General features: G+C 53.8%; 3 protein-coding genes across 9 annotated transcripts in view; all 3 read left to right on the forward strand.

Moving 5' to 3' along the window:
* Window positions 1-15,460, forward strand: part of LOC307115317 (signal transducer and activator of transcription 5B) — a 64,869-nt gene extending 49,409 nt beyond the window's left edge. For 5 of the 6 annotated variants that reach the window (XM_079798521.1, XM_079798520.1, XM_079798517.1 and 2 more), the window contains 14 exons: window positions 139-269; window positions 489-640; window positions 1,090-1,245; window positions 1,628-1,807; window positions 2,952-3,039; window positions 3,118-3,240; window positions 3,903-3,995; window positions 7,041-7,247; window positions 8,395-8,489; window positions 8,606-8,736; window positions 9,864-10,034; window positions 12,330-12,381; window positions 12,634-12,738; window positions 12,870-15,460. In XM_079798521.1, the coding sequence (XP_079654647.1) occupies window positions 139-269; window positions 489-640; window positions 1,090-1,245; window positions 1,628-1,807; window positions 2,952-3,039; window positions 3,118-3,240; window positions 3,903-3,995; window positions 7,041-7,247; window positions 8,395-8,489; window positions 8,606-8,736; window positions 9,864-10,034; window positions 12,330-12,381; window positions 12,634-12,738; window positions 12,870-12,996 (1,811 nt within the window). In that variant the 3' untranslated portion in view covers window positions 12,997-15,460. Of the gene's footprint in view, window positions 1-138; window positions 270-488; window positions 641-1,089; window positions 1,246-1,627; window positions 1,808-2,951; window positions 3,040-3,117; window positions 3,241-3,902; window positions 3,996-7,040; window positions 7,248-8,394; window positions 8,490-8,605; window positions 8,737-9,863; window positions 10,043-12,329; window positions 12,382-12,633; window positions 12,739-12,869 lie in introns of those variants that run through there. The other variant, XM_079798522.1, reaches the window with a different exon arrangement.
* A 2,863-nt stretch (window positions 15,461-18,323) lies between these two features.
* GHDC (GH3 domain containing) lies at window positions 18,324-22,311 on the forward strand. Its single transcript, XM_079798535.1, has 10 exons — window positions 18,324-18,447; window positions 18,623-18,706; window positions 18,879-19,156; window positions 19,471-19,592; window positions 19,732-20,233; window positions 20,632-20,824; window positions 20,936-21,007; window positions 21,084-21,217; window positions 21,585-21,670; window positions 21,937-22,311. Exons 3-10 carry the CDS (start codon window positions 18,892-18,894, stop codon window positions 22,153-22,155), a joined length of 1,593 nt encoding a protein of 530 aa, XP_079654661.1. The 5' UTR covers window positions 18,324-18,447; window positions 18,623-18,706; window positions 18,879-18,891; the 3' UTR covers window positions 22,156-22,311.
* A 234-nt stretch (window positions 22,312-22,545) lies between these two features.
* On the forward strand, window positions 22,546-25,697 carry HCRT (hypocretin neuropeptide precursor). 2 transcript variants are annotated; one of them, XM_079798545.1, is made up of 4 exons: window positions 22,546-23,162; window positions 23,748-23,803; window positions 24,272-24,446; window positions 25,242-25,697. In XM_079798545.1, exons 3-4 carry the CDS (start codon window positions 24,426-24,428, stop codon window positions 25,611-25,613), a joined length of 393 nt encoding a protein of 130 aa, XP_079654671.1. In that variant the 5' UTR covers window positions 22,546-23,162; window positions 23,748-23,803; window positions 24,272-24,425; the 3' UTR covers window positions 25,614-25,697. The 2 variants fall into 2 exon arrangements, with proteins under 2 accessions (XP_079654671.1, XP_079654670.1); XM_079798544.1 differs by lacking the exon at window positions 23,748-23,803.
* Window positions 25,698-26,974: the final 1,277 nt, after the last annotated feature.

Consider the following 26,974-nt stretch of genomic DNA (forward strand, 5'->3'; position numbering starts at 1 on the left):
GGCTGCCAGATCCCTGACTTGCCGTTGGTCAGACACGTCACCCGGGGGGTCTTGTCTGCAGAACCAGTGAGTGGTTTCTCTGGGTTTCCTGCTGGAAGCTGGGGCATCGTGGCCATGGGTGTCCTGTCCCCCCTCCAGCTCAGTTTGCCCAGCTGGCCCAGCTGAACCCGCAGGAGCGGCTGAGCCGGGAGACAGCCCTGCAGCAGAAGCAGGCGTCCCTGGAGGCCTGGCTGCAGCGCGAGGCCCAGACGCTGCAGCAATACCGCGTGGTGAGTGGGGCGTGCGTCCCTCTCCTCCGGGCTGGGGGTCCACATCCTGAGCTGTCGGGGACCCGAGAGAGGGGTGGGCCAGGACCCCGGGGGGCAGGAGGCCTGTGGGGCCTGTGAGGCAGAGCAGGCGGGGGAGGGAGGCCCTGCCCCCGAGCGAGGCCCTGCAGGGCTGCTCCCTGGAGCCAGAGGGCCTGCCCCCCCCCCCCCCCCCCCCCGCAGGAGCTGGCCGAGAAGCACCAGAAGACCCTGCAGCTGCTGCGGAAGCAGCAGACCATCATCCTGGACGACGAGCTGATCCAGTGGAAGCGGCGGCAGCAGCTGGCCGGGAATGGGGGGCCCCCTGAGGGCAGCCTGGACGTGCTGCAGTCCTGGTAATGGGGTGGGGACGGGGCCAGCAGGGAGGGGGGCAGGGGCTCAGGGTGGTCTACCAGCGGCTTATCCTGCTCCGTGTTTCCATGCGCAGCCGCTCGCTCTGTCCCGTGACAGGTCTTACTTCACCAGTGGCCTGGCTCCCGACACAGACTGGCGCCGCAGTCACGCCCCTCCCCGGGAAGGGGGTCACTGTGCTGGGGGTGGGCCCGGCCAGGTGCTCCCGCCTGATGCTCGGCTGGTTGGGTGCAGATCAGGGCCGCGCCTCCTGGGTGTCTGTGTGTTTCTGCTCTGCTCAGTGGACAGGAGTGGGCGCTGAGGTGTCAAGCCGTCCTGGGTGAGGGTGGGGCTGGGTCCTGGGGGGCTCACGCCAGCCTGGGAGCCTCTTCACCTGTGGCCGGGGGAGGCTGACGCCCTTGTCCTTCCCTTTGGCCCCGCGGCCGGTGTGCAGGTGTGAGAAGCTGGCCGAGATCATCTGGCAGAACCGGCAGCAGATCCGCAGAGCTGAGCACCTCTGCCAGCAGCTGCCCATCCCCGGCCCAGTGGAGGAGATGCTGGCGGAGGTCAATGCCACCATCACAGACATCATCTCAGCCCTGGTGACCAGGTCACTGCTGCCTCTCGGCCCCGCCTGGCCCCGCATGGAGTTGGCATGGGGGGGGGCAGGGGGTGCTTTGCAGATGGGGGGGCTCTCACTTGAATCCTTGTCTCTCTCTGCTCACACCCTTTCCCTTCTGTCCCCAGTCGCCGTTGACCTTTCCCAGTTTCTCTTGTGAGCGCTGCCTGGGCTGCCCTTGCTTCCTGCAGCCCGTGCCAGCTGCCAAGTTCATTTCCCTGCCTCCCCTCCCCTCTCGGGGGCCTCCCTGGGGACAGGGTCTCCTCGGCCCCGTGCCCTTCCTCTGCCTGCTGAGCCCTGTGTGAGGCTCCTCCCCACGCGGGGACCAGAGCCCTGTCCCCTGAGGCAGCATCTCGTCCCTTGGGTCCCGCAGCACGTTCATCATTGAGAAGCAGCCCCCTCAGGTCCTGAAGACCCAGACCAAGTTTGCAGCCACCGTGCGCCTGCTGGTGGGGGGGAAGCTGAACGTGCACATGAACCCCCCCCAGGTGAAGGCCACCATCATCAGTGAGCAGCAGGCCAAGTCGCTGCTCAAGAACGAGAACACCCGCAAGTACGTGCGTCCTTCCTTATGTTTCGGCCCCTTTCCTCGAGGCCTGGCTGTGGGAAGGAGGGATCCTCCTCGGAAGCTTTCTGTGGCGAGCCGGCACGGCCATGGCATACTCAGCCCCCAGGCGCCTTATGTGCCGTGCCAGCTCAGCCAGGTTCGGTGAGCCCGAGAGGGGGCGGTGAAGGATTGAGAAAAGACAGACAAGCGAATGAAAGCTGGGTCTCGGTGGTTCCCTGTCCTCTGATGGAGAGCTAGCGACAGCGCCACGGACTACAAGCCGTGTCTTTATTTTATAGCCGATGCCACGAGGCAGAGTAAGCATGGTCAAGATGTTTACAACATTCTCGTGGGTTTTGATCCTACTCAATTCCATGGACCTGAACTCTATCAAGCCCACATCACTCAGGCACGTGGGGCCACGTGTTCGGACCATAGGTTCAAGCTTACAACCATAGCTGTTGGCTATCATTGTGCGGGGAGGGCTCTGCCCTCCAAGCTGGGACTTGCACGTGGCCATGAGAGGACTGTGCCCTCTCATCAGTCCGAGGCTGGAACCTGTCCAAACACTGTGGCCGCGCCCCACAGCTTTCTGGGCTCAGCCGGTCCCAGGTAGGAGCCCCAGCAGCCCTTCTAGCCGCTCTGACTCTCAGAGAAAGAACAGAAGGGGTTCTTCTGTGAAGTTAGTGTGATATGGTTTCACTTAGTAGGAATTCACTTAAGAAAACTTGTGTATATTTTATGTATATTTATTTCTTGTACGTTTTATGGAGCTAACCTTTCTTCTAAATGACAGATTTTTATTTTTTGATTTTTATGTTTTAAATGTATTTTTATTGATTTCAGAGAGGAAGGGAGTGGGAGAGAGAGACAGAAACATCAATGATGAGAGAGAATCATTGATGGGCTGCCTCCTGCATGCCCCCGACTGGGGATCCAGCCCACAACCCAGGCATGTGCCCCTGACCGGAATCGAACCTGGGACCCTTCAGTCCTCAGCCTGACTCTCTATCCACTGAGCCAAACCAGTCATGGCATGACATAAGTTTTTAAATACCTTCTGAGGTTCCTCCGACCCCGAGCATATCTCTACCCGCTGTGAGCCGAGACCCTGCGTGGGTTTAGAGCTGCGTCTCTCTCTGATTTGCAGTGACTACAGTGGCGAGATCCTGAACAACTGCTGTGTGATGGAGTATCACCAGGCCACAGGCACGCTCAGCGCCCACTTCAGGAACATGGTGAGGGTGGAGGGAGGGGAAGAACAGATTCTCGCTGCTGATCTGAGGACGTGGTCACCTTACTTTGCTCCTTTGCAGTCCCTGAAACGCATCAAGAGGTCTGACCGTCGAGGGGCAGAGTCAGTGACCGAAGAAAAATTTACAATCCTGTTTGAATCACAGTTCAGTGTTGGTGGAAACGAGCTGGTTTTTCAAGTCAAGGTAAAGCCCTCCCTCAGCCGTGTGTCTGTGAGCACTTTATATCACACGAGAATTGTCTGGGTCACATAGTCCCTTTTTAAAAAATTTTTTATTGATGAAAGTGAGGATGGATATTTGTTACTTGCTCCCCCCACCTCCTCCCCCGGCACCCCGCACACACACCCCAAAATTTCTCCATACTCTCTCTCTTTAAAAAAAAAATGTTTTTATTGATTTCAGAGAGAGGAAGGGAGAGATAGAAGCATCAATGATGGAATAAAATCATTGATCAGTTGCCTCCTGTACGCCCCCTTCTGGGGATCAAGCCCACAACCCAAGCATGTGCCCTGACCTGGAATGGAACTGTGATCTCCTGGTTTGTGGGTCAATGCTCAACCGCCGAGCCACACCGGCCGGGCCATACTCTCTCTTCTCTCTCTTGTTCTCTGTGTAACTTAGAGGACTTAGTCCATCCTTCAGAAATATCTAGTAAAATCTATTTTACCAGATCTGAAATGTCTAAGATTTTGCCAGTGTGGATGGAAAAGTCATGTTATTCCCGGAGCCGTTTCACATTCTGTGTCCCAGGTGACATTTACGGAAACTTGCAGAAGAATGAAAAAAAGAAGAGAAGGGGAAGAAGGTGTGGCTTGTGGGCGCTCAGCTCTTCTGTGTCTTTGCAGACCCTGTCCCTCCCGGTGGTGGTGATTGTCCACGGCAGCCAGGACAACAACGCCACGGCCACTGTTCTCTGGGACAATGCTTTTGCGGAATCTGTGAGTTGATCCCTTGGGCCTGCGGGTCTCCAGATCTTGATGCTGGTGTCGTGAATCTCTTTCACGTGTTATCCCCGAAAGAGCATAGAGGAAGAAAAATGCTGTTTCTGTTGGTGGGAGACAGAAAGGAGTGTGTGTAGAAGATGGAAAGAGGCCCTAACCGGTTTGGCTCAGTGGATAGAGCGTCGGCCTGCGGACTGGAGGGTCCCAGGTTTGATTCCGGTCAAGGGCATGTACCTTGGTTGCAGGCACATCCCCAGTAGGGGGTGTGCAGGAGGCAGCTGATTGATGTTTCTCTTCCATTGATGTTTCTAACTCTCTATCCCTCTCCCTTCCTCTCTGTAAAAAATCAATAAAAAATATTTTTAAAAAAATAAAGGAAAGAAAGAAAATGGAAAGAGGATGGGCTTGAAGCCAGGCCAAGGTTTCAGGGCAAGCCACACCATGTCCTCACACTGAGGCTGTGGGAAATTCACTTTCCCTCTCTGAGCTTAAGGCCCCTAAGTGTCTACCACCCAGAATCATAATGCTCCATAGTGTTGTTAGGAAGATAAACTACATAACATACAAAATGCTTGTCTCAGACTCCATGCTCAGTAAGTTTTGTTTTGAATCATTGGGGGAAACCATATGTGGAAGTTGGGACTCCCAGGTTCCTTCTAGAGAGACCTCTCAGGAGGTCCCTTTAGCTTAGAAATTGCTTCCTGTCATCCTCCTTCCAGTAAATGAGGGTGACATTTAGTTTCCAAATTTTAGGTTCTGTGATTCATCCCAGGTCTCTCATGAAGAATGAGATCTTTGACTAAGGCAGTGGTCGACAAACTTATTAGTCAACAGAGCCAAATATCAACAGTACAACGATTGAAATTTCTTTTGAGGGCCAAATTTTTTAAACTTAAACTTCTAACGCCACTTTTTCAAAATAGCCTCGCCCAGGCCGTGGTATTTTGTGGAAGAGCCACACTCAAGGGGCCAAAGAGCCACATGTGGCTCACGAGCCGCAGTTTGCTGACCATGGACTAAGGGTAAAAACACGATGTTAGGGGTTTATGCACCCAAATGCTCTCTGAATACCACTGGTGTGCTGCCTGCTGGGCATTTTCACACCATTTCAGGAGGCCCAGTTCTACATGTATTTCCAGTAGAGGTTAGTCTGTAAAAGCATGATTAAAGGGGTCTAGTTGTTATTTGGGACATAAAAGTATGTTCTTCTCTAATGGGAACAGTCTTACATTCTCAACAGTTTTCTTTACAGAACAGTATATTTGCTTCAGAGGTGAGATTCTTATCAGAAAGTCTGCTGTGCTGTGCTACTCACCCTGAGTGTGAGGCTCTTTTTGAAAGCGATCTGCCTCTCTCTTGTCCTGATAAGCCTGCTGGATAGGATTGCCACATCTCTCATCCCCTTCTCTGCCTGTCCACAGACCTCACCCCCCCCCCCCCCCCGGCCACTTTGGCATCCCCTGCAACATGTCATTGCTAAAGTGTCTTGTCTCAATAAATAAGCATTTTTTAAAAACATTTTCAGAATGTTAGGGTGCATTTATTTTACGCTGTTTTAAAATAAATACATACTTATGGGAACTTATAGATACATTTGTATATTTGTCATGATATAAGCGTATTGCAGCATTGCTTAGCTGAAGGTTGAAGGCTGAGACATAGATGTCCATCTATGGGGGTCTGGTTGAATATATTATTATTCTTCCATTAACGTTAACTGCTTTTGTTGCAAGATTGCTTTAACATACACTTTAGTGAGTACTTACTATTTGCTGAGGCCAGTACTAATTATGGGAAGCACAACTGTATACCCATGACAAAGCAGCAGATGATACCAGAGCCTGTCTAAAATCTTATGGGAAACACTAGTACTAATTTTGAGAAACACAGATGTATAACCCTGATGTAGCTACTTGTAATACAGTATCCTGTACATATCTATCTATATAAAAGCCTAATATGCAAAGTGTCCCCTCATGAGTTCTTCCAATCTGGAGTTCGATCGCTCGCTATGACATGTGCTGTCCACCAGGGGGCGGCGTGGACCAAAGGGAGGCCCCGGCTATTGGCTGGCAGCCACTAGGGACCCTATCCGAGCACAGATTTCGTGTACTGGGCCTCTAGTTGTAGAATATTTAGCAGCCACAAACGAAAATGAGGAATTTCTTTACATGCTGATGTGAGGTCTCCCAGATATAGTATTCAGTGAAAAAAGGGAGATGCAGGACATGTGGATTTTATGCTTCCATTTGTATTTTTTAAAAGGAAAAATTATATGTATTTGCAGGCAAGCATAGAATATCTTTGGAGGTGTAAACAAGAAACTACACCACATGCCTTTGGGAAGAGGAGCTGGGTTGCTAGGGGACAGGATAGGAAAGAGACTTCACCGTCTAACTTGCTGTATTTTAAAAATTTTATTTCGTGTGAAGGAATTGCCTATTCAAAAATATTTTTATGGTAATTAAAATGAAGTACTATGGCTGAATGGAAGGAAAAGCAGTTTGTTACAAATTCATATTCTCACCTGTTTTTAATAAAGCTATAGTTACTATTCTTCCTTAAGTTGTTTCCCTTTGAGCCAGAGTTCTTTCTTGGCAGAAGTTGTCAAAGGCAAGGATTACACTTGTGCACACACATGTATGAGCGTACACACACACACACACACTCACACACACACACACACACAGTCTCCCTCTGTCTCTCTGTACCTAGAGAATCAGTGTTTTAGATTTCTGGTCCTGTTGAGTTTACAGCCAGACCGCAGTCATGTTTTGCTTTAGTGGCCGTGAGGATGTAGGGTTACACCACTTGCAGAACGCTGTCGGCAGCACGAGGTTGCCCTCTGTATTGTGTGCAAAGAAGGTGAAATGAGCCCGAGTTTCCAGAACCGCACACCCCATGAGAGTTTGAGTTTATCCTCAGACTCCGTCAGACAAACGTTTGTCACACCATCCCGCCACCAGTGTTTTCCTTTCGTGGGTTGAGGAAACAAATCATGCAACTGTTCTCTCATAAGGTCCTGGCTTCTCTCCCCCTCAGGGCAGGGTGCCCTTTGCCGTGCCTGACAAAGTGCTGTGGCCGCAGCTGTGTGAAGCGCTCAACATGAAGTTCAAGGCCGAAGTGCAGAGCAACCGGGGCCTGACCAAGGAGAACCTCGTGTTCCTGGCGCAGAAGCTGTTCAGCAGCAGCAGCAGCCACCTCGAGGACTACAACAGCATGTCCGTGTCCTGGTCCCAGTTCAACAGGGTGAGGGCCCGCCGCCGGCTGCCCTGAGATCAGTCCCTTCGAACCAGACGCCTGCAGGAGTCTCCCTTCCCGGGCCCTCGGGCTTCCCGTCTAATAAAATGCGCCTGAAGGAATAGGAAGCTCCTGAATAGACAGACAGCGACATACTTTTTATGTAGAAAATTACACCTTTGAATTTTAAGTAAATCGGGCTTTGTGTGTCGCTAGTGCGTTTTACAAAGGAAGCGGAGCCGAGGAAACGTTCACGTAACTCGGGAGAAGAGCAGCTTTGGCGATGACCAGAACGTCATGGCTCTGTCCCGGTGACTCGGATGTTCCCTGATGGGAGATGCAAAGTCAGGCCCCCGTGGACCCTCAGCCCACCCATGCGGATGCTGATGGAGGACACTTTTCCTCTAGCATCTGCTCATTCAGATGTCATCCCTGTCATATCTTCCATTTGAAATTGAACTTCCGTTTCCCTTTTTACACCATCGCCCCCCCAGCTCCACCCCGGTGTTTTAAGCACCCTCATTCCGAGATCTCATAGTCTCTGAGTCTAACTGTTTTAAGTGCTTGTGTGTTAACCAGTCGGCCAACGTGTTGGCTGGCAGTCAGAGGTGTTTTGGTAGGGGAAGCAGGAATTTCACTGGAACCCAATAACTGCATTTCGCTGATAAATTGTTGGTGACTGCTGTGTGATGGAGCCATCTCTGTGGCCTTGTGATCAAATCCAGTTCAAATGTACAAGCCCCCCGGGCATCTTGCTAAGGTGCCGACTGTGATTCAGAGGGTCTGGGATGAGGCCTGAAATTTTTGCATTTCTCAGAAGCTCTTGGGTGGTGCTGCTGCTGCTGCTGGTCCCAGAGTCCACATCAAAAACAGCCAAGGACCAGGCAGCCAGGCGGAAGGTGTTCGTAGCAGGGGCTGGGAATCGCTCTGTGCTGTTTTGCCCCGTTTCCTTCTTTCCTCCTCTGTCCTGTTTTGTTGTAGCTGTTGTTGCTGTAGGACCATTTATTTGGGGAAACTCAGGCAGGCCTTCCTATTTGTATGACTCTGACAGTGTAGGTGTTTGTTTTCCATTTGGTTTTTCCAGTGAGAGTAGATACAGGCACTATCCCGCGTGTTACCTCTGCCTTCCTGGGTTCATTGCTGTGTCTCCCATCAGGAGAATTTACCAGGACGGAATTACACTTTCTGGCAGTGGTTTGATGGTGTGATGGAAGTGTTAAAAAAACATCTCAAGCCTCATTGGAATGATGGGTGAGGATCGTCATTTCTTACATCTGCCATAAAGTAAGAAGGCTGTCTTTCTACGGGTTTTAAAATAAATAAATAAATCACACTCTGCTTCTGCTCCTTTGACCTCTGTGATCCAGGGCTATTTTGGGTTTCGTGAATAAGCAACAGGCCCATGATCTACTCATTAACAAGCCCGACGGGACCTTCCTGCTGAGATTCAGCGACTCCGAAATTGGTGGGATCACCATTGCGTGGAAGTTTGATTCTCGTGAGTGCCCCTCCCTGTTGAAGAGCAGAGGCCAGAGGGCTTCCAGTGAACTGCTTTTGTTGCAAGGTCACTCTAGCATACACTTCCGTGAGTCCGTTTGCTTTGCTGAGGCCGGTACTAATTATGGGACGCACACATGTGCACCCAGCACACAGCTGCCGAGGATGCCAGAGCCTGTGTACCATCTCATTATGGGAAGGACAAGCACTAATTTTGAGGAACGCAAATGGATAACCCTGAGGTAGCTGCTTGCCACACAGTGTCCTGTGCACGTTCTCCGCTGCTTCCCTTTTGACATGTCCACCTTCTCATGACTCGCCCCTGAGCTTGTTTCAGTGAAAACTTACTGGAATAAGTTGGAGTCGTTCACATAGAAATAATGTTACTTTCATGATTCCTTTATTCTGACTGACACAAGGACATTGTCACTGGTCGTTTTCATCCAAGAGCGTTAGTTCTTCCCTCTGACCCTCCCAAAGAAGGTAACAGCAGCTTCCGCGTTCGCGTTGTGTGGCTTGAAGACTTTAGCAGCGTTTAGTAGTGCTCACGTGTCCTCCGGCCGCGGACCTGCTTCCTATCTCTCTTACACGCTTTCGTACAGGGCATCAGGGAGTCAATAAGTGTCTTCTAGAAAGGGACAGAAGGGCGTTTAACTTGAAGCCACCTGAGGGAGATCATTGGATCTCTAGGAAAGTGATGAGTGCATCACCAGCTATCTCCCCATGGCTTTTAAAAACAGCCACTCGAGCCCTAGTTCAGTTGGTCGAGTGCCATCCTTGGTGGGAGGCAACCGATGAGATGTTTCTCTCTCACATTGATGTTTCTCCCTCCCTCCCCCTCCCCCTTCCCTTTCCTCTCCCTCTCCCTTTCCTTCTCTCTCTCTCCCTCTCCCTCTCTCTCTCCCTTTCCCTTCCTCTGTCTCTTAAAAATTTTTTTTTAAAAAATCAATGAAACATTTAAAAATTAATTAATTTAAAAAGCAGCTATTTGATCTATAACCTGTAGTTATTTTTAAGTGGAGATTTTTTTTGGGGGGCGTACAATTTTAATTTGTAGAATATTTGGGTATTAAGACTTCTTGTTCAGAAACTATGTTTAGAATATCATTATTCTGTTTATTGATCTAGAGGAAAGAATGTTTTGGAATCTGATGCCTTTTACCACCAGAGACTTCTCCATTCGGTCCCTAGCCGACCGCCTGGGGGACCTGGATTACCTTATCTACGTGTTCCCCGATCGGCCGAAAGATGAAGTATACTCCAAATATTACACACCAGTTCCATGCGAGCCTGCCACTGGTAACAATGTTCGCATTCTGATTTCGTTTTGTTGTGTTTTGGTTATTTGTGTGTGTGTGTCTGTCTGCCTTGCGTGAAAATCTACGCAGTTAGCCTACAGTTACTTGAGCATTATCCAGGGCAGATGTAAATCCTGGGCTGTATTCTGCAGTCATACAGAAAACACACCTGCCACTAACCCCAAATGCCAAATTGAAGGGAACAAATTGCTTTTAACACAAGCTTAAATCAAACAAAATTAGGAAGGCAAAATTTTGTTTTTCAAATCAGAGATGGTTTTGTTTCCTGAGCATAAAAGTTTTATGTATTTATTATAAAATGTCCCAAAAAAGTATAGAAAAAGAAAAAGAAAAAAGAATCCGTTCATCCTCCTGCCAGTCATAAAATCTGTTCATCGGTTTCAGGTTTGGCTCTGATTGGCATAAAAATGACATCTCAGGTTTTATTTTCATTTATTTGATTCCAGGTAAGGTCAAAACACCTTTTCATATAATGATAATGACAACAATAATAAATACAATACTAGTAACGGCTAACATTTGTTGAATGCTTATTGAGTACCAGGTCCTCTTTTGGGCACATTTTTATGTAGTATCTCATTTAATCCTCAAAAGGGGTCTGTGAAGTAGTTATTATTACTGTCCCCCTTTTACCTGTGAGGAACTGAGGCACCGAGAAGTAAATGATTTGCCAAAGGCCACACAGCTAGGAAGAGGCCAAGCCAGGATTGGAGCTCAGAGAGTCTAGCATCAGAGCCTATATTTCTTAACGTCTACATTATTGGCCATTTGTATTTTTTCCCGTGAAGTGCGTTCATGTTGCTTATCTTCCTTTTGGAGTCCCTTTTTTCCTTAATGATGTGTAAATAGTTTTCTATAGTAGATAAACCCTGGGTTATACATAGCAATTATTTTTCTCAGCATGTCATTCTTCTTTTAACATTTAAGTTTTATTTTGCTGAAGTTTTATTTCACAAAGATTTGTAATTAGGCTACATAGCCCCATCAGTCTACCTTTTTCCTATATGTCATGCCTTCCCACTCTAATGTGATGGCTATATTTTAAAAAAAACATATCATTTTAGGTTTATATGATATTTTGAATTAAAATCTATCTCACTATTTCTTTTTGTTAGCACAGCTAATCTAGATTATTACATTCTATTTTTTTACAGCATTTCTTTGTTTTTTTAATCTTTCCTGCCAATCTGTAAAATTCTCTGTAGACTGTGAAAAGCACAAAAAGCATGAGATGTTCTGAAAACTCAGCCCCCTGATATTTGAAGCCTAGAAGAAGCAGGTTCGGGTACCAAGCACTTTAGAACCATGTAGTATTTCACTGAGTGTTACCTTCATTGTCTCATATCGTCAGGATTATGCTTATTCCCATACTTACATTCCCAGGAAACAGGACTTCATTTGCCGACTCCAGACTCTCACATCCCTACTTCCCTGGATTTCCATAATCAGCCTTTTAAAAAGTCGTAACTATGGCTGGCCAGGTCACTTTCAGGTTTCTCCCCTAGCCGGCCACATCCCAGTGGGATTCTGTGGTGAGTGGAAGAGAGACACACACCAGCATCCTTCTCAACAGCCACCAGGCACAAACCACTCACCGGACTGAGTGACCATCAGGTTACCTGCAGATACTGAGTGACATTCCCTTTCCCGAAGAGTAGATACTCAGAGTAAGCTCTGAGGTCACCAGGTCAAAGCAATTCCTCTCTAAGGCGTGGAATGTTCTCTGTGATCCCTGACGACTACATACCTTCCTAGTGAAAACCTCCAGTGACAAGGAAACCAGCTCTTCCCAAGACATTCCCATTTCCTTGGGGGCCGTTCTATTTACGACAACATTCTTCCGTATCTGACGGAGACTTGGCCCTCTTCTGACCTCCTCCTGTTGGTCCTAATGCTGTCCCCTAGGACACAGAGCAAGCCCTGTCCCTCCGCCGAATCTGCGACTGTAAACTCTTTAAAGATATTTTTCCTTTCACAGTTAGTATGCAGTTAATGCTAGGTTTTGATTTGTATTGAAGTCTATGCTTTCTGTGGTCTGCAGAAGGTATAAGCACATGCAAGCCAGCTTGGAAGATCTCTTCACCGGCAGTATTAGGATTGAGACTTCCCTATGCCAGGCCGTCCTACCAGATTGAAGTGTTAGGTGCTGGTGTCAGATCCTAAGATAAATCAGGTGGTTGTGTCCTATCCTAGGAAAAGATGTGATTCATAAGGGAGATTTCATTTTTATTTCATTTGAGAACTTTGGTTCTCATCACCATTTCCCCCTTGGCAGCTAAAGCGGTGGACGGATACGTGAAGCCACAGATCAAGCAAGTGGTCCCTGAGTAAGTGTCTGGGGTCCAGCTCTGGTCTCCTGCTGCCTCTGTTCCCTCCCCCGCCACCCCCTCCCCGCTGTCCTCACCCCTCACCACCACCCCCTCCTGTCCAAGGGCCCAGTGTTCCCTTCCCCCTAACACCTGGCTCAGCCCTGGGGAGGGAACCGGGCTTGGTCTCACCACGGGCCAGTGCCCAGGGCCCCCCTCCCGTGTCAGCGGCTGCCCTGAGGCCGCTGAGGCTCTGCTCTGCTCCTCCTCCAGGTTTGTGACATCTGCAGACTCTGCTGGGGGCAGTGCCACCTACATGGACCAGGCCCCCTCCCCGGCTGTGTGTCCCCAGGCTCATTATAACATGTACCCGCAGAAGTAGGTTTTGTTTTTACAGGGCTTCACGGGGGGCCGGGCGGGGGGGCTGGGCCTGGGGTGGTCTCTGCTCCTCATCATTGGTCTCTGACAGGCGCTCCCTCCCCCTTCATCTCTTCTCTTTCCCTCCCAAGCCCTGACCCCGTCCTTGACAACGACGGCGACTTCGACCTGGACGACTCGATGGACGTGGCGCGCCGCGTGGAGGAACTCTTGGGCCGGCCTATGGACACTCAGTGGATCCCTCATGCGCAGTCGTGACCTCCTCCATCGCCATCGTCAGCTTCTTCGTCCTCGCCAGAGGAGTTACTCTTGTGGATGTTTTAATTCCATGAATCGCTTCTCAATACTCATAATGTGAAGTGTTAATACTAGTTGTGACTTTAGTGTTTCTGTGCACGGTGGCACCAGTGAAGGGCGTGTGCCTGTGCGTGTGCGTGTGCGTGTGTGAGTGTGAGTTTGTCGTCGTGGTGTTTCTCCCCCTTGCTGCCCAGAGGTCAGCTGCAGCACTGGGGCCGCAGCCAGAGGCTGTGGCGGTTTGAACCTTGCGCACAAAGGCAGGCGGTTCCACGCGCCCTGGCACGTGGCCATGTGTCTTGAGCGTGGCTGGACTTTGACATGTGGCTGTTCAAGTGAGAGGAAGGACGCGGGGAGGAGAAAGCACCTCCTCTCTGGTGCGTCTTTGTCACCGTGTCTGCCAAGCCGTTGTGCTATAACCATGATTGTCTCTGCTTTTCTTCTGCAACGTGGAAACGGCCTCTTGACAAAGAAACCGCCCCCCTCCCCTCTGCCCCTCCCCCATTTTCCTGGGTAGGGATGGGAAAAGGGGAGACTTAGGAGGACTGTCGAAGCAAGGGGAGCCAGAGGTCTTCGGATGGGTAGTGGCTTTTATAAATAACACGTCACCCGTCTTCATGTTTTCTCCGTCCCTCCTCCCCTCCCTGGCTGTGTCCCGCTCTCCTCCTCTCACTCAGTTCCTCTGTGTGTGCACACGAGCAGAGGCACTAGAGGGAAGAAGAGAGGGTCACGTCACCGAAGCTTGCCGTGTTGGTGTCCTTTGTGTCGCGGCCAGAGGGGAATGCCCAGCCCCGACCCGCAGGCGCCGAGGACGTCGCCTCCGTCGCCCAGGGAAGCTGCCGTCCCACCTGCCCATCCTTCCTCCGCGCTGGAGGGCTGACTGATACCGGCTTTTTGCAAACGTCGGATGGTGTTTCCGTTTCTAACGTGGGACTTCTTGTTTTCCCCTCCGCCCCCTCATCTGACATCAAAATTCTTTCTTCCTGTGTCGGGGCCTGTGCCTTTCCTACCCAGGTCGCCTCATTTCCCTTCACTGTTCACGCGCGATGTCTCGGGGAGTGGGTGGCAGGAGTGCGGTCTGAACCCAGGGCCAGCATGCCCAGCAGGTGTTGTTGCCCACCTGGTGCAGGGTGCTGGGTGTCAGGCATTGGGAATTTGGGGACATGCACTCAGCAGGTTTGCTGGAAGTTTGGTAAGCTGCAAAAAAAAAAAAAAAAAAAGCCTCAAGCATAATTTCGTCCATAGTTTCTTCCGTGGCTCCGTGCCAGAAGGAAGGCATGGCCATGGCAGGCCGGTGGGAAGAGAGCGGAGCAGGTATAGTTTTCAGGTTAGGCCTACAAGGTCACTCCTAGCCCCCTCTCCAAAAGGACATGACTAGGCCCAGGAGAGAATGGCCCTAAAAACCTTATTTTTATATGTGTGAGTAAATAAACATATTTTTTTTACAAAAAAAAAATAACTTCTGAACTTATCAGTGTTTTGATGTTAAAGGAAAATATTTCTCTGTAGTAAATTATTTATTGGAAAACGACTTTTTAAAAGCTGCTGTTTGCCCTGGCTTGGTTTCATACACTGATTTATTTTTCTATGCCAGGCAGTAGAATCTCTCTGCCTCTGAGGAGCAGGCCGACCCCTCCATGGATACCAGCGGTGATGCAGGATGCTGCTAAGCCCCTTACGTACCCCTCAGGATTCAATTAAAACCCCACCTGTGAGGATGGGAGTGTGGGGGAAAGGCGAAAGGAAGCCTGACCCCGTCGTGAAGAGCCCTCACCTGCCTGTCCCTCAGGCTTCACCAACACCTGCCTCAGAGCAGGGCCCTCATTGTCCCAGCTGGGGGGCGGGGGCGGGGGCGGGGGCGGGGATTGACCCACTGGGAAGTGGACCCAGCCCTGGGCTTGCTGAGGTCTAGCTCTCACTTTACAGCTGGCGGTAGGGTTGGGGGGGACGGGTGCCGAGTGTCGGGTTCCTTCCCACGCTTGTACAGTTGCTGAACTGTCCTCAGTTTCCCTGAGAACTGTGCCTGTCGACGGGAGAGATTCGTGACTGAAAGGTGTGCTCGCTGTCTGCATTATACTTTCTCTCTTCTCCCTGTCCCTGCGGACCAGCGGAGGCCGCGGGAAGCCTCGGCCACCGCCGCCTCTCACTCGCTCCCAGGCACACACAGTCATCCGTGTCCCAGCTCCACGTGTGCGGCGTGCAGGGTTTTGTGGGGGTGGCGGGGAGACAACGTGGATGTAACTTAAAATGGAAGTATACTTTTTATAACTTTTCTCTTTAAAACTTTGTGAAATTATTTCAGATACATATTTTAGTGTTGAGGCCGATTAGCATATAGCCAGCAAAAAAAAAAAAAAAGTATTGTGTACAATTCTACTTGGGCCCATCACAAAATAGTGTATTTTATGTTACAATAAAGCCTTGCTCTGAAGGGGCAGTATTGAGTCCTGCTTTGTTTTTCCAATCCGAGGGCGAGGGAGGGTGGTCTGAAAGGGGAACGTTGGCGCTCATCAGTGTGACTGAAAGGGGAACTGTGTGGGAGTTGGCTCCTTTGAGAGCAGGCCGCCAGGTTTGGTGGCGATGGGGGCATTTATTTTTATTTATTTTTTTTTCTTTAATCCTCACCCGAGGGTATTTGTCCATTGATTTTAGAGAGAGTGGAAGAGAGAGGGAAAGACCGAGAGAAACATGGACGTGAGATAAACACATCGATTGGTTGCCGCCTGCACGCACTCTGACCAGGCCCCGGGCTGGGGAGGAGCCTGCAACAGAGGTGCGTGCCCTTGACCGGAATCGAACCTGGGACCCTTCGGTCTGCAGGCCAACGCTCTGTCCCCTGTGCCAAACTGGCCAGAGCAGATGGCATTGCTTACCTTCCTGCTCACATGATGTTTTGAAAATTACACCTGTGTCACCTGAAAGGAATGTTCTTGCGTGGAGAAGTGGGCCCATTTCGTTGTTTAGTGCTTTGGAATATTCGGCTCTTACCAAGCCTGTGCCACTTGGCTAAGAGCCACCAGTGTTCCCGAAGGCTGTGTATTCCCAGCTCTCATCCCTTCTGTGGTGTGGAGATCCATCGTCCGGAGGCTGCCCGAGACAGCTGCTGTCCGTCAGTTCTCTTAATAAATGCTTCGCTTAATTCTTTGTCCTGCTCTCTTCTCCTTGGGAAGTCAGTTTCGGTACACCCTAGGAAATGTTCCCGCACAAAGGACACTATCAAGAAAATAAAAAGACAACCCACAGGAGAAAATGCTTGCAGAACACAGGGTACTAGTTTGTGAAATATGTAAAGAACTCTTATAACTTAATAGTGAAAAGCCAGCCCAGTTAAAATGGGCAGGGGATCTGAAAAGACATGACTGCAAAGAGGACATACACATGGCCACTAAGCACATGAAAATGTGCTCAACATCACTAGTCATCAGGAAAATTAAAATAGACTCGTCACTTCATACCCCACTAGAATGGCTAGATCAAAAGGCCAGGTAATAAGTTAGCAAAGATGTAGAGAAATCGGAACCCTCATGGACCGCTGGTGGGGGTGTAAAATGATGCAGGCACTTTGGAAGCCAGTTTAGCCGTTCCTTAAACAGTTAAGAAAGAGTTATTATACAACCCAGCTATTCTTGACACAAGAAAAACTGTATGTCCACAGAAAAACATGTACACTGCCCTGGCCAGTTTGGCTTAGTGGATGGAGCATCGGCCTGTGGACTGAAGGCTCCCAGGTTCGATTCCGGTCAAGGGCCCATGCCCGGGTTGCAGGCTTGATCCCCAGTGTGGGGCTTGCAGGAGGCAGCCCATCAATGATTCTCTCTCATCATTGATGTTTCTCTCCCTTCTTCTCTGAAATCAATAAAAATATATATTTTTTAAAAAGAAAGAAAAACATGCGCATAAATGTTCATTCTACATAACAGTCAAAGAGCAGAAATGAACCAAATGTCCATCAATGGGTGAATGGGTAAACAAACGTGATGGTGTTTACACAGCACATTTGGATGGTGTTAGCTCCAATGGAATACGATTTGGCAATAAAAAGAAATGAACTGGTGGTCCACAGCAACACAGAGAAGAACCTTGTAAACATTATGCTAAGTGAAGGAAGCCAGATGCAAAAGACCATGTGTTGTGTGATTCCACTTATGTGAAATGTCCAGAATAGGCGCATCTATACAGAACGTAGGTTTGTGTTTGCTTAGGGCTGTGGTGGAGGAAGCTGGGATTAGCTTGATTGAGGGGTATAGCTAAAGGGTACAGGGTTACTCTTGAGGTTACAAAAATAGTATAAAATTGACTGTTGGTGTCACACGTACCTGCGAATATACTAAAAATCATTGCATTGTACGCGTTAAATGGGTGATTTGTGTGAATTACATATAATAACGCTGTTGTGTTTTAAAAAGCAAGCGCAATATCTCAGCAAGAAATAAAGGAGTGAACGCGGGGGGGAGGGGTGTAGACTGAGAGCAGACCTGTGCAAAGGAGCGGTGAAAAGCAGGGAGAGATGCTGCGAGGCACAGAGCCAGGGGAGGGGCCGAGGGAGGGATGTTAGTGTCGAAGAGCCTGGTCCAGAGCACAGGTGGAGGGAGAGGGGGGTGAACCATGGGCCGCAGAAGAGCCTCACACAACTTCCCAAACTCCACCGCAGGAGGGTCCGAGCCTGACATCGCTGGCTGCCTTGCTCCAAGGTGCAAAGCTCCCCGGCATCACCTGGAAGTTTGTGTTTCCTTGGGATGAAGCCAGGAAGCTAACACAGGTTGTGACCCCAAATCGGATGAAGTACGTGTGACAAGTGGCGCCGTCAGATTCTCGGGCTCGAGGACTAGTTATCACTTCTCTGTGTGATGGGTTCTATCTGCTCGGCTACGAACGGGGGTGAGATTCTGTTCCGTCTTTGCAGTCTCTCAGCGGAGTGCCTGGGGTGCGCACCACCTTCTAACGTAATGTTTCTTCAGTAACAAAGGTGTCTTTCTTTCTCTACTCTCTTGGTGGGGTGGCTTTCTGGGCTGGGAGAAAACGTTGGTTTTTAACAGTCCTCCAGCTTGAATCTGCTCCAGGACGGGTGTGCCCCGCCCCCAGCCGACGCTGCTTCCTGGCGCTCTTTCCCACACAGTCCACTTTCTCTTCCTTCACCTGCACAAATTTGAGGACCATGCTGTTCTAGCCCTCGCTTCCCATGTCTGCCAGCATGGGCCAGCACCCAGCATGCCCCCCCCCCCCCTTAGGCAACCTGCTCCTTTAAGAGCACCCCCGCCCCCATCCCAGCTCCTCCCTCCGGCCCAGTGACCGGATTTCCCTGTTGTGAGGCCCAGCGCTTTAAAGCCATGGCCCTTTCTGGGTCAGCTGTATGCTGAGCTGGGGGTGCTGAGGGGGCCCTGGGTGCTGGGAGTAGGCACAAGTGGGCTGTGACAGGTACATGTGGGACACGAACCACTGCCCAGGGCTCAGGAGGGACCGGGATCTGGGACAGGGTGGGTCCTTGGGGGGAAGCAGAGCCACTCCTTCGTCAAGCAGCCGCTGGGCGCTGGGCACCGTGCCGAGCCCTTTCTGCACCTTCTGAGGCGGGGATTGTGCTCCCATTTGACAGACAGGGGGACGGAGCTCAGAGCAGCCACCTGAACTACCTGGGGCCATACAGGTAGCCAGTGGCAGAGCCAGGATCCGAACTCAGGTCAGTGGGACGCTAAAGCCTGACGCTCTCCTTCTCACTGCCTGACGGGGGTCCTGGCTTCTTCCTACACTTGCTCTGTCCTGGGTTCTCCTGCGGAGGTAGAACGGGGGTAAGAAATGGGTGATCCCCGGCAGCCGCAGTACCAGCACTCCCCGGACCTTCCTCCTCCCAGGAGCCGCCTGGAGATGCTGCTGCTCCTGCTGCTGCTGCTGCTGCTGCTGCCGCCCCTGGCCGTGCTCTGGCGGCGGCAGCAGCCCCAGGGGCCCGGGCCGTCCTGGCTTGCCAGCCTGCAGCACCGGGTGGCTTGCGGGGCCCTGTGCTGGGCAGCCGCCTGGCAGCAGTGGAGGCTGGAGCAGAGCACCCTGCAGGCGGGCCGGCGCCAGCAGCAGGCCCTCAGCTGGTGTCTGAAGGCAGCCCAGGGTCCCCGCGCTCCTCTCAGGGGGAGCACAGGTGTGTGTTCCCGGGTCTGGGGAGGCGGCCCAAAGAGGAAGGAACCCCACAGAACAGTCAGATTCCAGAACCTGAAGACCCCCTCCCCCCCCCCCACCCCGTGCTGCTCCCAACACAGAGAGGCTGACCCAGAGACCCTCCCCAGGCTCAGGGTCGTCCGAGAGGACTTTCCCCACCCTGGACCCGGACAGCCCCGTCCCCCACCCAGGCCTGGTCCAAGTCCCTTCCTCAAGGGTCTCCCCAGCCTTGTCTGAAACCCTTGGGAAACTCTTGTGTGGCTTCATGAGGAGTTTATGATGTCTCTGGGGCTACAGATATGGCCACCTTCCGGAATCATCTCCCTTTGACCAAGGCCAGCCAGGCCCCAGAAGAAGAAAATGGGGAGCAGCTCCTGCCCCCTACCTCAAAACAGCACCCTGGGGAGGCCTCTCTGCAGGTAAACCCAGAAGGCTGGAGCCCAGCCCCACCGTGGACCCCGACTTGCAGCCACACCCTCCCATCAGGGCGGGCAAAGAATCCCCAAACTGGGGGCTCAGGGTCTGGCTCAGGCAACACCCTCTCTTGTCTCCCTCCAGGCCACCTTGCTGGGTCTGGCAGCCCTCAACCAGGCCTACCCAGCAGCGCTGGCCCCCGGGAGCACAGCCTGTGTGACCCCTACATCCCCCTGGCCCCGCCCTCTCCCCTGGCCTTGGCACGCCCTCAGCCCGGCTAGCCCCCCTGGAGCCAAGCACCCCAGGGCCCTGCTGCTGGAGGCACTGAGGTCCCCAGGGCTGCGGGCACTGGAAGCCGGGACGGCAGTCGAACTCCTGGACGTTTTCTCGGGCCTGGAGGCCGATGGCGAAGAGCTGGCGGAGGCAATAGCTGCCGGGAACCCAGGAGTGCCGCTCCCCAGACGGGCCGCTGAGCTGCGGGAAGCCCTCGAGCAGGGACCCCGAGGACTGGCCCTGCGGCTCTGGCCCAAGCTGCAGGTGGTGGTGACTCTGGATGCAGGAGGCCAGGGCGAGGCGGTGGCTGCCCTGGAGGCCTTGTGGTGCCAAGGGCTAGCCTTCTTCTCACCTGCTTATGCTGCCTCTGGAGGTCAGCAAGACTCAAGGGTGGGGAGCTGGGGCCAGGGGGCAGAGGGCACACTGCTGGCTGCCCTAGAGTGATCCCTACGTCATCATCTCATGTAACCCTCCCAACACCCGTCTATCCCCCCAACACCAGCAGCTCCATTTTACAGATGGAGAAACTGCGGCTCACAGAGGTTGCACAAATTCACACAGCCCCAGCATTTACCCCCAGGTCTGCCACACCCAGAACCGCTGCCTCTTCCCAATTAGGGCCCCAGAAGCAGGGTGCTGAGCCTGGGGAAGCCACAAAGGAGGGGGTGGGAGGGCAGCAGGAGAATCAGATGCTCAGAGGGTGGAGGCCCAGGCCTGAGGGCCTAGCAGAAAGCAATGGCACCCCCAGAAGAGGCTGCTTGCTTCCCGCAGGGGTGGTGGGCCTGAACCTGTGGCCAGAGCAGCCCGCTGGGCTCTACCTCCTCCCCCCTGGTGCTCCCGTGATCGAGCTGCTCCCAGTCCAGGAGGGAGGCCAGGAAGAGGCTGCCACCACTATCCTGTTGGCCGAGGCCCAGAAGGGCCAGGAATACGAGCTGGTGTTGACTGACCAGGCCAGCCTTACCAGGTGATCATCTGCCCACCCCCTGGCGCCTCGGGCCCTCTGGGACCTGCTGGGGACCAGGGGCATGAGCCGATGGGCCCTTGGGCCTGACCTCCCCGCACTCCACCCTGCCAGATGCCGCCGGGGTGACGTGGTTCGGGTAGTTGGTGCCTACAATCAGTGCCCAGTCGTCAGGTTCATCTGCAGGTGGGTGACGTCCCGGGAGGCTGAGGGGCCGTCCTTAAACCCTGGGCCCCTCTGCCTCCCGCTCCTTCCTTCCCAGGCTGGGCCAGACCCTGAGTGTGCGAGGAGAAGACATTGGCGAGGATATGTTCTCTGAGGCCCTGAGCCGGGCGGTGGGGCAGTGGCCAGGGGCCAAGCTGTTGGACCATGCCTGTGTGGAGAGCAGCATTCTGGGTAAGCTTCTCCATTGGCTCCTGCCCGCCCCCCATTCTTGGGTTAACTCCCCCACAATCCATGCCCCGCCTGCTGAGAGCGCTCGAGGATGGAGGTAAGACCCAGCCTCCTTGGTTGCTCCTGATAAGAGTCCTTCCCCAGGTCTCACTCCCATCCCTCCTGCTGCAGCCTCTCCCTAGTCACTTTCCTGACTTGGTTCATATTTAGAACGAGGCTGTGGGTTCCTCTTCCTTTAGCCGCCCTCCACACCAAGAAACCCCTGTTTTCCCACGAACCTCAGAGCAGGGAAGAACGAGGTGAGGCCGTGGGCGTTGGTTTTGGAAGCGCCCCATTCACAGGAGTGCGTGTGCGTGGGGTCTGTCTGCAGATTCCTCCGGGGGCTCGGCTCCCCACTATGAGGTGTTTGTGGCACTGCGGGGGCTGAGGAACCTGTCGGAGGAAAATCGAGACAAGGTAAATGAGACAGGGACAGGGCCTGACTGCATGTCCCCTTCACTCTGCACACCCCAACCCCCCAGGTGCAGTGGGCACAGCGGAGTGATGGGGAGGTGGGGGCAGGGAGGAGGACTTCCCCGAGGCTCTAAGAAGGGAGGGGTGAGTCCCAGACACACATGTACACGTGAAACTCCTACCCACACACACACTGGGCACAGTCCAGCGCACCTCATCCACACGCCGCGTGGCCACGCAGCAGCCTCACTCAGCCGTTCTGTCCTCAGCTTGACCGCTGCCTCCAGGAAGCCTCTCCCTGCTACAAGTCCCTGCGCTTCCGCGGCAGCGTGGGCCCTGCCCGCGTGCACCTGGTGGGGCCGGGGGCCTTCAGAGCACTCCGGGAGGCCCTCGCTGCCTCCCCCGCAGCTCCCTTCCCTCCGGAGATGCCCCGGGTCCTCCGGCACAGGCGCCTGGCCCAGCTCCTGCAGAGCAGAGTGGTGTCCTGAGCGAGGCTGCCCGCAGGCCCCGCCACCCCACAAGCTGCCTCTCTCTTCCTCCGGGGCCTCTCTGCATGGGGAACCCTGGGCCAGGGTCCTTGACTCTGTGTCACCTCGCAGTCGCTCATCTGAGCTGCTGGGCCTTAGGGAGGTCCAACCTGCCAGCCAGCTCCCAGGAGGTGACCTCAGGGGTGTAGCAGACCCCGTGGGCCCCCTCTGGAGGACCCTGCTGGAGAGTTCCCACACACGGGGTGGCCCGTGTGTCCCCCAGCCCAGTGCGCTGCGCAGGCTGCAAGTGTTGGGAGTTGGTGTTCCCAGGAGCACCCCTCAGTCAGCAAGGAACAGGGGTGGTGAATACCGACCTGAGCTTCACTGTCCGTCAGGGCGACCGTTCTGAAGTGTGTCTGCGCCAGCTGCCCGCAGGGGTAACCCTCTCGTTAACACGGTTCTTAAGGCGTCCCTCCCGTCTCCACTCCCCGAGGTGTTTTCTAGGATCACCTCCCAAATAAACCTCTTGCACCCCGATTCTTGGCTCAGGGTCTATGTTTGGGGAGACTGTAAACACTCCAGAGCCCCGTGCAGAGCCTGACACAGAGTCCCTTTGGCGCTGATCCCACCGCAGCCTGTCCCCTCCCTTCAGCTCTGATCACAGGGCTCCCCCTCTCTCCGCTGGGGAGCCCCCAAGTGTGTGCATTCAGGGGACCTCGGGGACTCCTGCCATGGCCTCGGTCAACCCAGAAGACTCAGAGTCCCCTCCTCCCACCTCTCCCCATCCCAAGCTTAACCTAAACGTGAAGGGGCTACTCCCCAACTTCCCTGGCCCTGGCTCGGCAGGGGTCCCTTTCCTGGCCGGACACCCAGAAATCAGTGCCATAGGCAGTGGCTCTACTGCAAATCATCACAGCAGGAAGCAACCGCAGAGATTCCGTGGGTTCACTGCCCATCTTCCCGGCGGACACCGAGGCTTCCCGAGGTTGGAGACTTGCTCTGGGCCCAGCAGCTCCTCCTGTCTGTGTGTAAGTCTCTGCTTCTGTCCCCGAATGACTTCTGAATTCCATGCCCTACATCCAGGCCCCAACGCCCACCCACCCAGTCCCTGTATCAGCCCATGACTCCTCCCCACTAAAACCTCCATGGCGCCCCAGTGCCCACAGGGTCAAGACTAATCAGCTTAGCCCCAAAGGCCCTGTGACCCATCCCCGGCCTTGCTCGCCTGTCCAGCCACCTCTCTCCTCTGAGGAAAGCCACAACCGCAAGGGCCACACCCCACTATCCCACATGCGTTAGGCACTGTCCCCGCCGGGTCTTTGCTGAAGTTGTCCCTTCAGGAGATGCCTTCTCCCCTGACCTTGCCTGGTAGAAATCCCCTTTTCAGAGTCCTTTCTCCCACCGAGCTGCCATTCTGGGCCGGGTCACACTCCCACCTGGACTTCGAGCGCCTTGAAAACGGGGCATGTCCTATGCATATGTCCCTCCAGAGCCCCGTGCAGGGCCTGACACAGGGCAGCTGCTCCATGGACAGTGCCCTGAACAAGAGGGACTCCAGCATGGGGGCTCACTCGCTGCTGATGGTGGGATGGGACCCCGTCTCTGCCCTCCAGGAAGGAAGCTGGGGAGGTTGAAGGGTAACACCAGGCACGCTTTTCCCACTGCCCAGGTTTGGTTTTCAAGGTCTTCCATCTGGAGGTTAGTGGAAAGGGCGGGGGGAACGGACCTGGGGGAGGGAGAGCCAGCTCAGAGCCTTTTTCCAGGGAGGAAGAAGGCCCTGGAGCCTGACAGACCCCAGGGCAGAGGGGAGGCGCGCACACACACATATACCCCGCGGAGAATGGGTTTCCTGTCTGCCTCCTCTCCTGCCCTAATTAGCAGCTGCCCCTCCCCGCATTGTCCCAGACCAGCGCCCCGGCCAAGGCCTCTTTTGTGCTCCCAGATTCCTGGGTGCAAGGTGGCCTCATTAGTGCCGGGAGACCGCCCCATCTCCAAGGAGCAGGCAGACAGAGAAGCGGGGGAACCAGGGGCGCAGGGATCCAACCCCAGCCTCTGCGTGTCCTGGCGGCCATTCCTTGGGCCCAGCCTGGAGACGGCCCCCCTGTACGAGGCTAATCTTAGATTTGCCTTTGTCTAGCCCCAGAGTGGACGCAAGTGCCCCCCCACCTCAGAGCATTATAAACCCCAGGCCCCTGGTAGCAGGTCACAGTCGACGACCTTCCAGTTCCTAGCTGTCTGGACCACTGGAGACGGCGCCTTTCCCTGCAGCTCCACTCCGAGCTCCGGACACCATGAGCCCTCCCTCTACAAAGGTACAGACCCAGGGATGGAGGGGACGCACGTTCCAGGGGGCAGTGAGAGCGCTTGCTCGGGGGCTGGAAGAAAGGCTGAAAGAGTCTCCCCTCTTGTTCTCCCATGTGGGCTCTGAGGCAGGCAGGGGGCTGGCTGGACGCTTGGCTGAGAACCTGCCTTGGTTAACGTTCAGTAGTGCCCTGCTCTCCTAAGAGCTCCTGTTTATTGAACACGAGCTACTCACCAGGTGCTGCTTGTACCTGTCATCTCGTTTCCTCCTCCCAGCAGCCCAGCCGGGTAGGAATTATTTAATACCCAGTTCCCAAGTGAGGAGGCTGTGGCCCCTAAGAGGGTAGGAAACTGGGCCGAAGCCCAGTTCAGTGTCCCCTGCAAAGGAGCAGGCAAACAAGACAACGATTTGGATCCTGCTAGTCCTTGATTTATTTGCAAGGGTTTGCCGGTGCGGTTAGGGGGAGGGGGACTAAATAGGGCCTGTTTCGCGGAGTGTACAAACTTCCGGTGCAGACAGACGCCCACACACCTGTTTTCAGGTGGAGTGGTAAGCACTCTCATGGGGTAACGACGAATTAAGGGTACTCAGAGGAGACGGATTCCTTTTGCCCAGGGGGTCTCCAATGACCCCTTCTCCAACCCTTCCCACAGCATACATAGCCAAGAGGCAGGAAAACCAAGGGGCAGCGAGGAAGGGGCGCCGGCCAGGAGGGGGCGCGCAGCCATCTGGGCAGCGCCTGGGTGTAGGGGCTGGAGGCGGGCGCGGCGTGAGGAACCCCAGCGCCCGGTCTCCTCCTCCCTAGGTCCCCTGGACCGCCGTGACGCTGCTGCTGCTGCTGCTGCTGCCGCCCGCGCTGCTGTCGCCCGGCGCGGCCGCGCAGCCCCTGCCCGACTGCTGCCGCCAGAAGACGTGCTCCTGCCGCCTCTACGAGCTGCTGCACGGCGCGGGCAACCACGCGGCCGGCATCCTCACGCTGGGAAAGCGGCGGCCGGGCCCCCCAGGCCTGCAGGGCCGACTGCAGCGCCTCCTGCAGGCCAACGGCAACCACGCGGCCGGCATCCTGACCATGGGCCGCCGCGCAGGCGCAGAGCCGACGCCACGCCCTTGCCCGGGACGCCGTTGTCCCGCGGCGGCCGCCTCCGCTGTCGCTCCTGGGGGTCGGTCCGTGGTCTGAGCCCGTGCTCAGACTATGTCTTGGCACTGCCCTCTCCCCTCTGCCCGCCCGCTATCAGCCCCCAGAAAAATGCGCAATAAAGAGGCGTCTCCGTTAACGTGGCCGGTCTCGGTTCCTGTGTGGTAGAGTCCTGCCCTCCAGGGGGCGTAAGAGTCGTGCGAACTGTAAAGAGCCCGCGGGCCTGGAAGCCCGGCTCCGGGACACCTCAGCTTGGGCGTCCTTGGACCTGAAACACTTTTGGATGGGGAGCTCCCCAGAGCAAGGCACGGTGCAAGGCCGTGGGGTGCGGAGAGAGTCGCAGAGGTGCGTGCTTGGAGGGGAGGATGCCAGGAACATGAGGTTCAACGTAAATCATCCAGAGTGGCTGCAGCGCGGGGTGGAGGGTGTGGGGAGGCGGTCAGGTGGTGCAGCCCAGATTGCGAAGGCCTTCACGAGTCACTTTATTCTGTAGGTAGCTGGGAGTCGCGAGTTCTGATGCGGGGGTGGGGCAAGATTTTCCTGCAACTTTATTGGAACACACCTGTTATAGATTGAATTGTGCCCCCTCCCCAAATTCATATGTTGAAGTTATAACCCTCAGCACTTCAGAATGTGATCTTATTTGGAGGGTCGTTGCAGATATTAGTTAAGATGAGGTTCTGTTGGAGTGGAATGGGTCTCCACTCCAATATGACTGGGGTCCTTACAAAAGGGGCGGGGGATTTGGACACAGAAATGTACACAGAAAGAACCCATGTGCACATGAAGGCAGAGGTGGGTGGTGCATCTACAAGACAAAGATTGCCAGCAACCCATCAGAAGCTCACAGCTTTCAAAAGAAACCAGTCCTGCCATCATCTTGAGCTTGGACTTCTAGCCTCCAAAATTGTGAGAAAATAAATTTCTGTTGTTTAAGCACCCCGTTTGTGGTACAGGGGTCCTAGGGCACTAATATAACACCCAAAAGTAGAGACACAAAAAGACGTGGCGCTTTTAAGCAATCTAATACTGGGTTCAGGCTCTGGGAGGAAGGGGGTTGAGGATGCAACTGGCTTGCCCTCTCCGGAGACCATCTTTCCATCTTCACTGGCTTTAGCTGGGAAGCAGTCACCCTAAGCCTCCACGCTCAGCTGCCCCAGTAATTTTCTGCTTCCGTGGTGAAAAAGTCCCGTGTCTGGTCTCACCTGGGTCCTTCTTGCTGCTGTACTGGTTCAGTCTTGGAAAAGATGGAGTTCAAAGTCCACCAGCTCACCTTTGGAGATTTGCAAACGGACTCTGTCCACCCTGAAACTACCTTTCTCTGCCCCAAACTTGCTTCCAGCCTCTCCTGCACTTGAATGGCAGCAGAGAGGAGGGTTAAGTCAAGACGATAGGAAAAGGGA

Source organism: Cnephaeus nilssonii (assembly GCF_951640355.1).
Source record: "Cnephaeus nilssonii genome assembly, chromosome: 19".
NCBI classification, from domain to species: domain Eukaryota; kingdom Metazoa; phylum Chordata; class Mammalia; order Chiroptera; family Vespertilionidae; genus Cnephaeus; species Cnephaeus nilssonii.

Bases quoted from the DNA above. Each gene is read 5' to 3' on its own strand.
- HCRT (XM_079798544.1), top strand. From the start codon at position 22,866: ATGGCCTCGGTCAACCCAGAAGACTCAGAGTCCCCTCCTCCCACCTCT. The intron at 23,163-24,271 runs GTAAGTCTCTGC...GCCTTTGTCTAG, and splicing joins GCAGCTCCTCCTGTCTGTGT to CCCCAGAGTGGACGCAAGTG. The intron at 24,447-25,241 runs GTACAGACCCAG...CCTCCTCCCTAG, and splicing joins TGAGCCCTCCCTCTACAAAG to GTCCCCTGGACCGCCGTGAC.
- GHDC (XM_079798535.1), top strand. From the start codon at position 18,892: ATGCTGCTGCTCCTGCTGCTGCTGCTGCTGCTGCTGCCGCCCCTGGCC. The intron at 19,593-19,731 runs GTAAACCCAGAA...GTCTCCCTCCAG, and splicing joins CTGGGGAGGCCTCTCTGCAG to GCCACCTTGCTGGGTCTGGC. The intron at 20,825-20,935 runs GTGATCATCTGC...CCACCCTGCCAG, and splicing joins GACCAGGCCAGCCTTACCAG to ATGCCGCCGGGGTGACGTGG.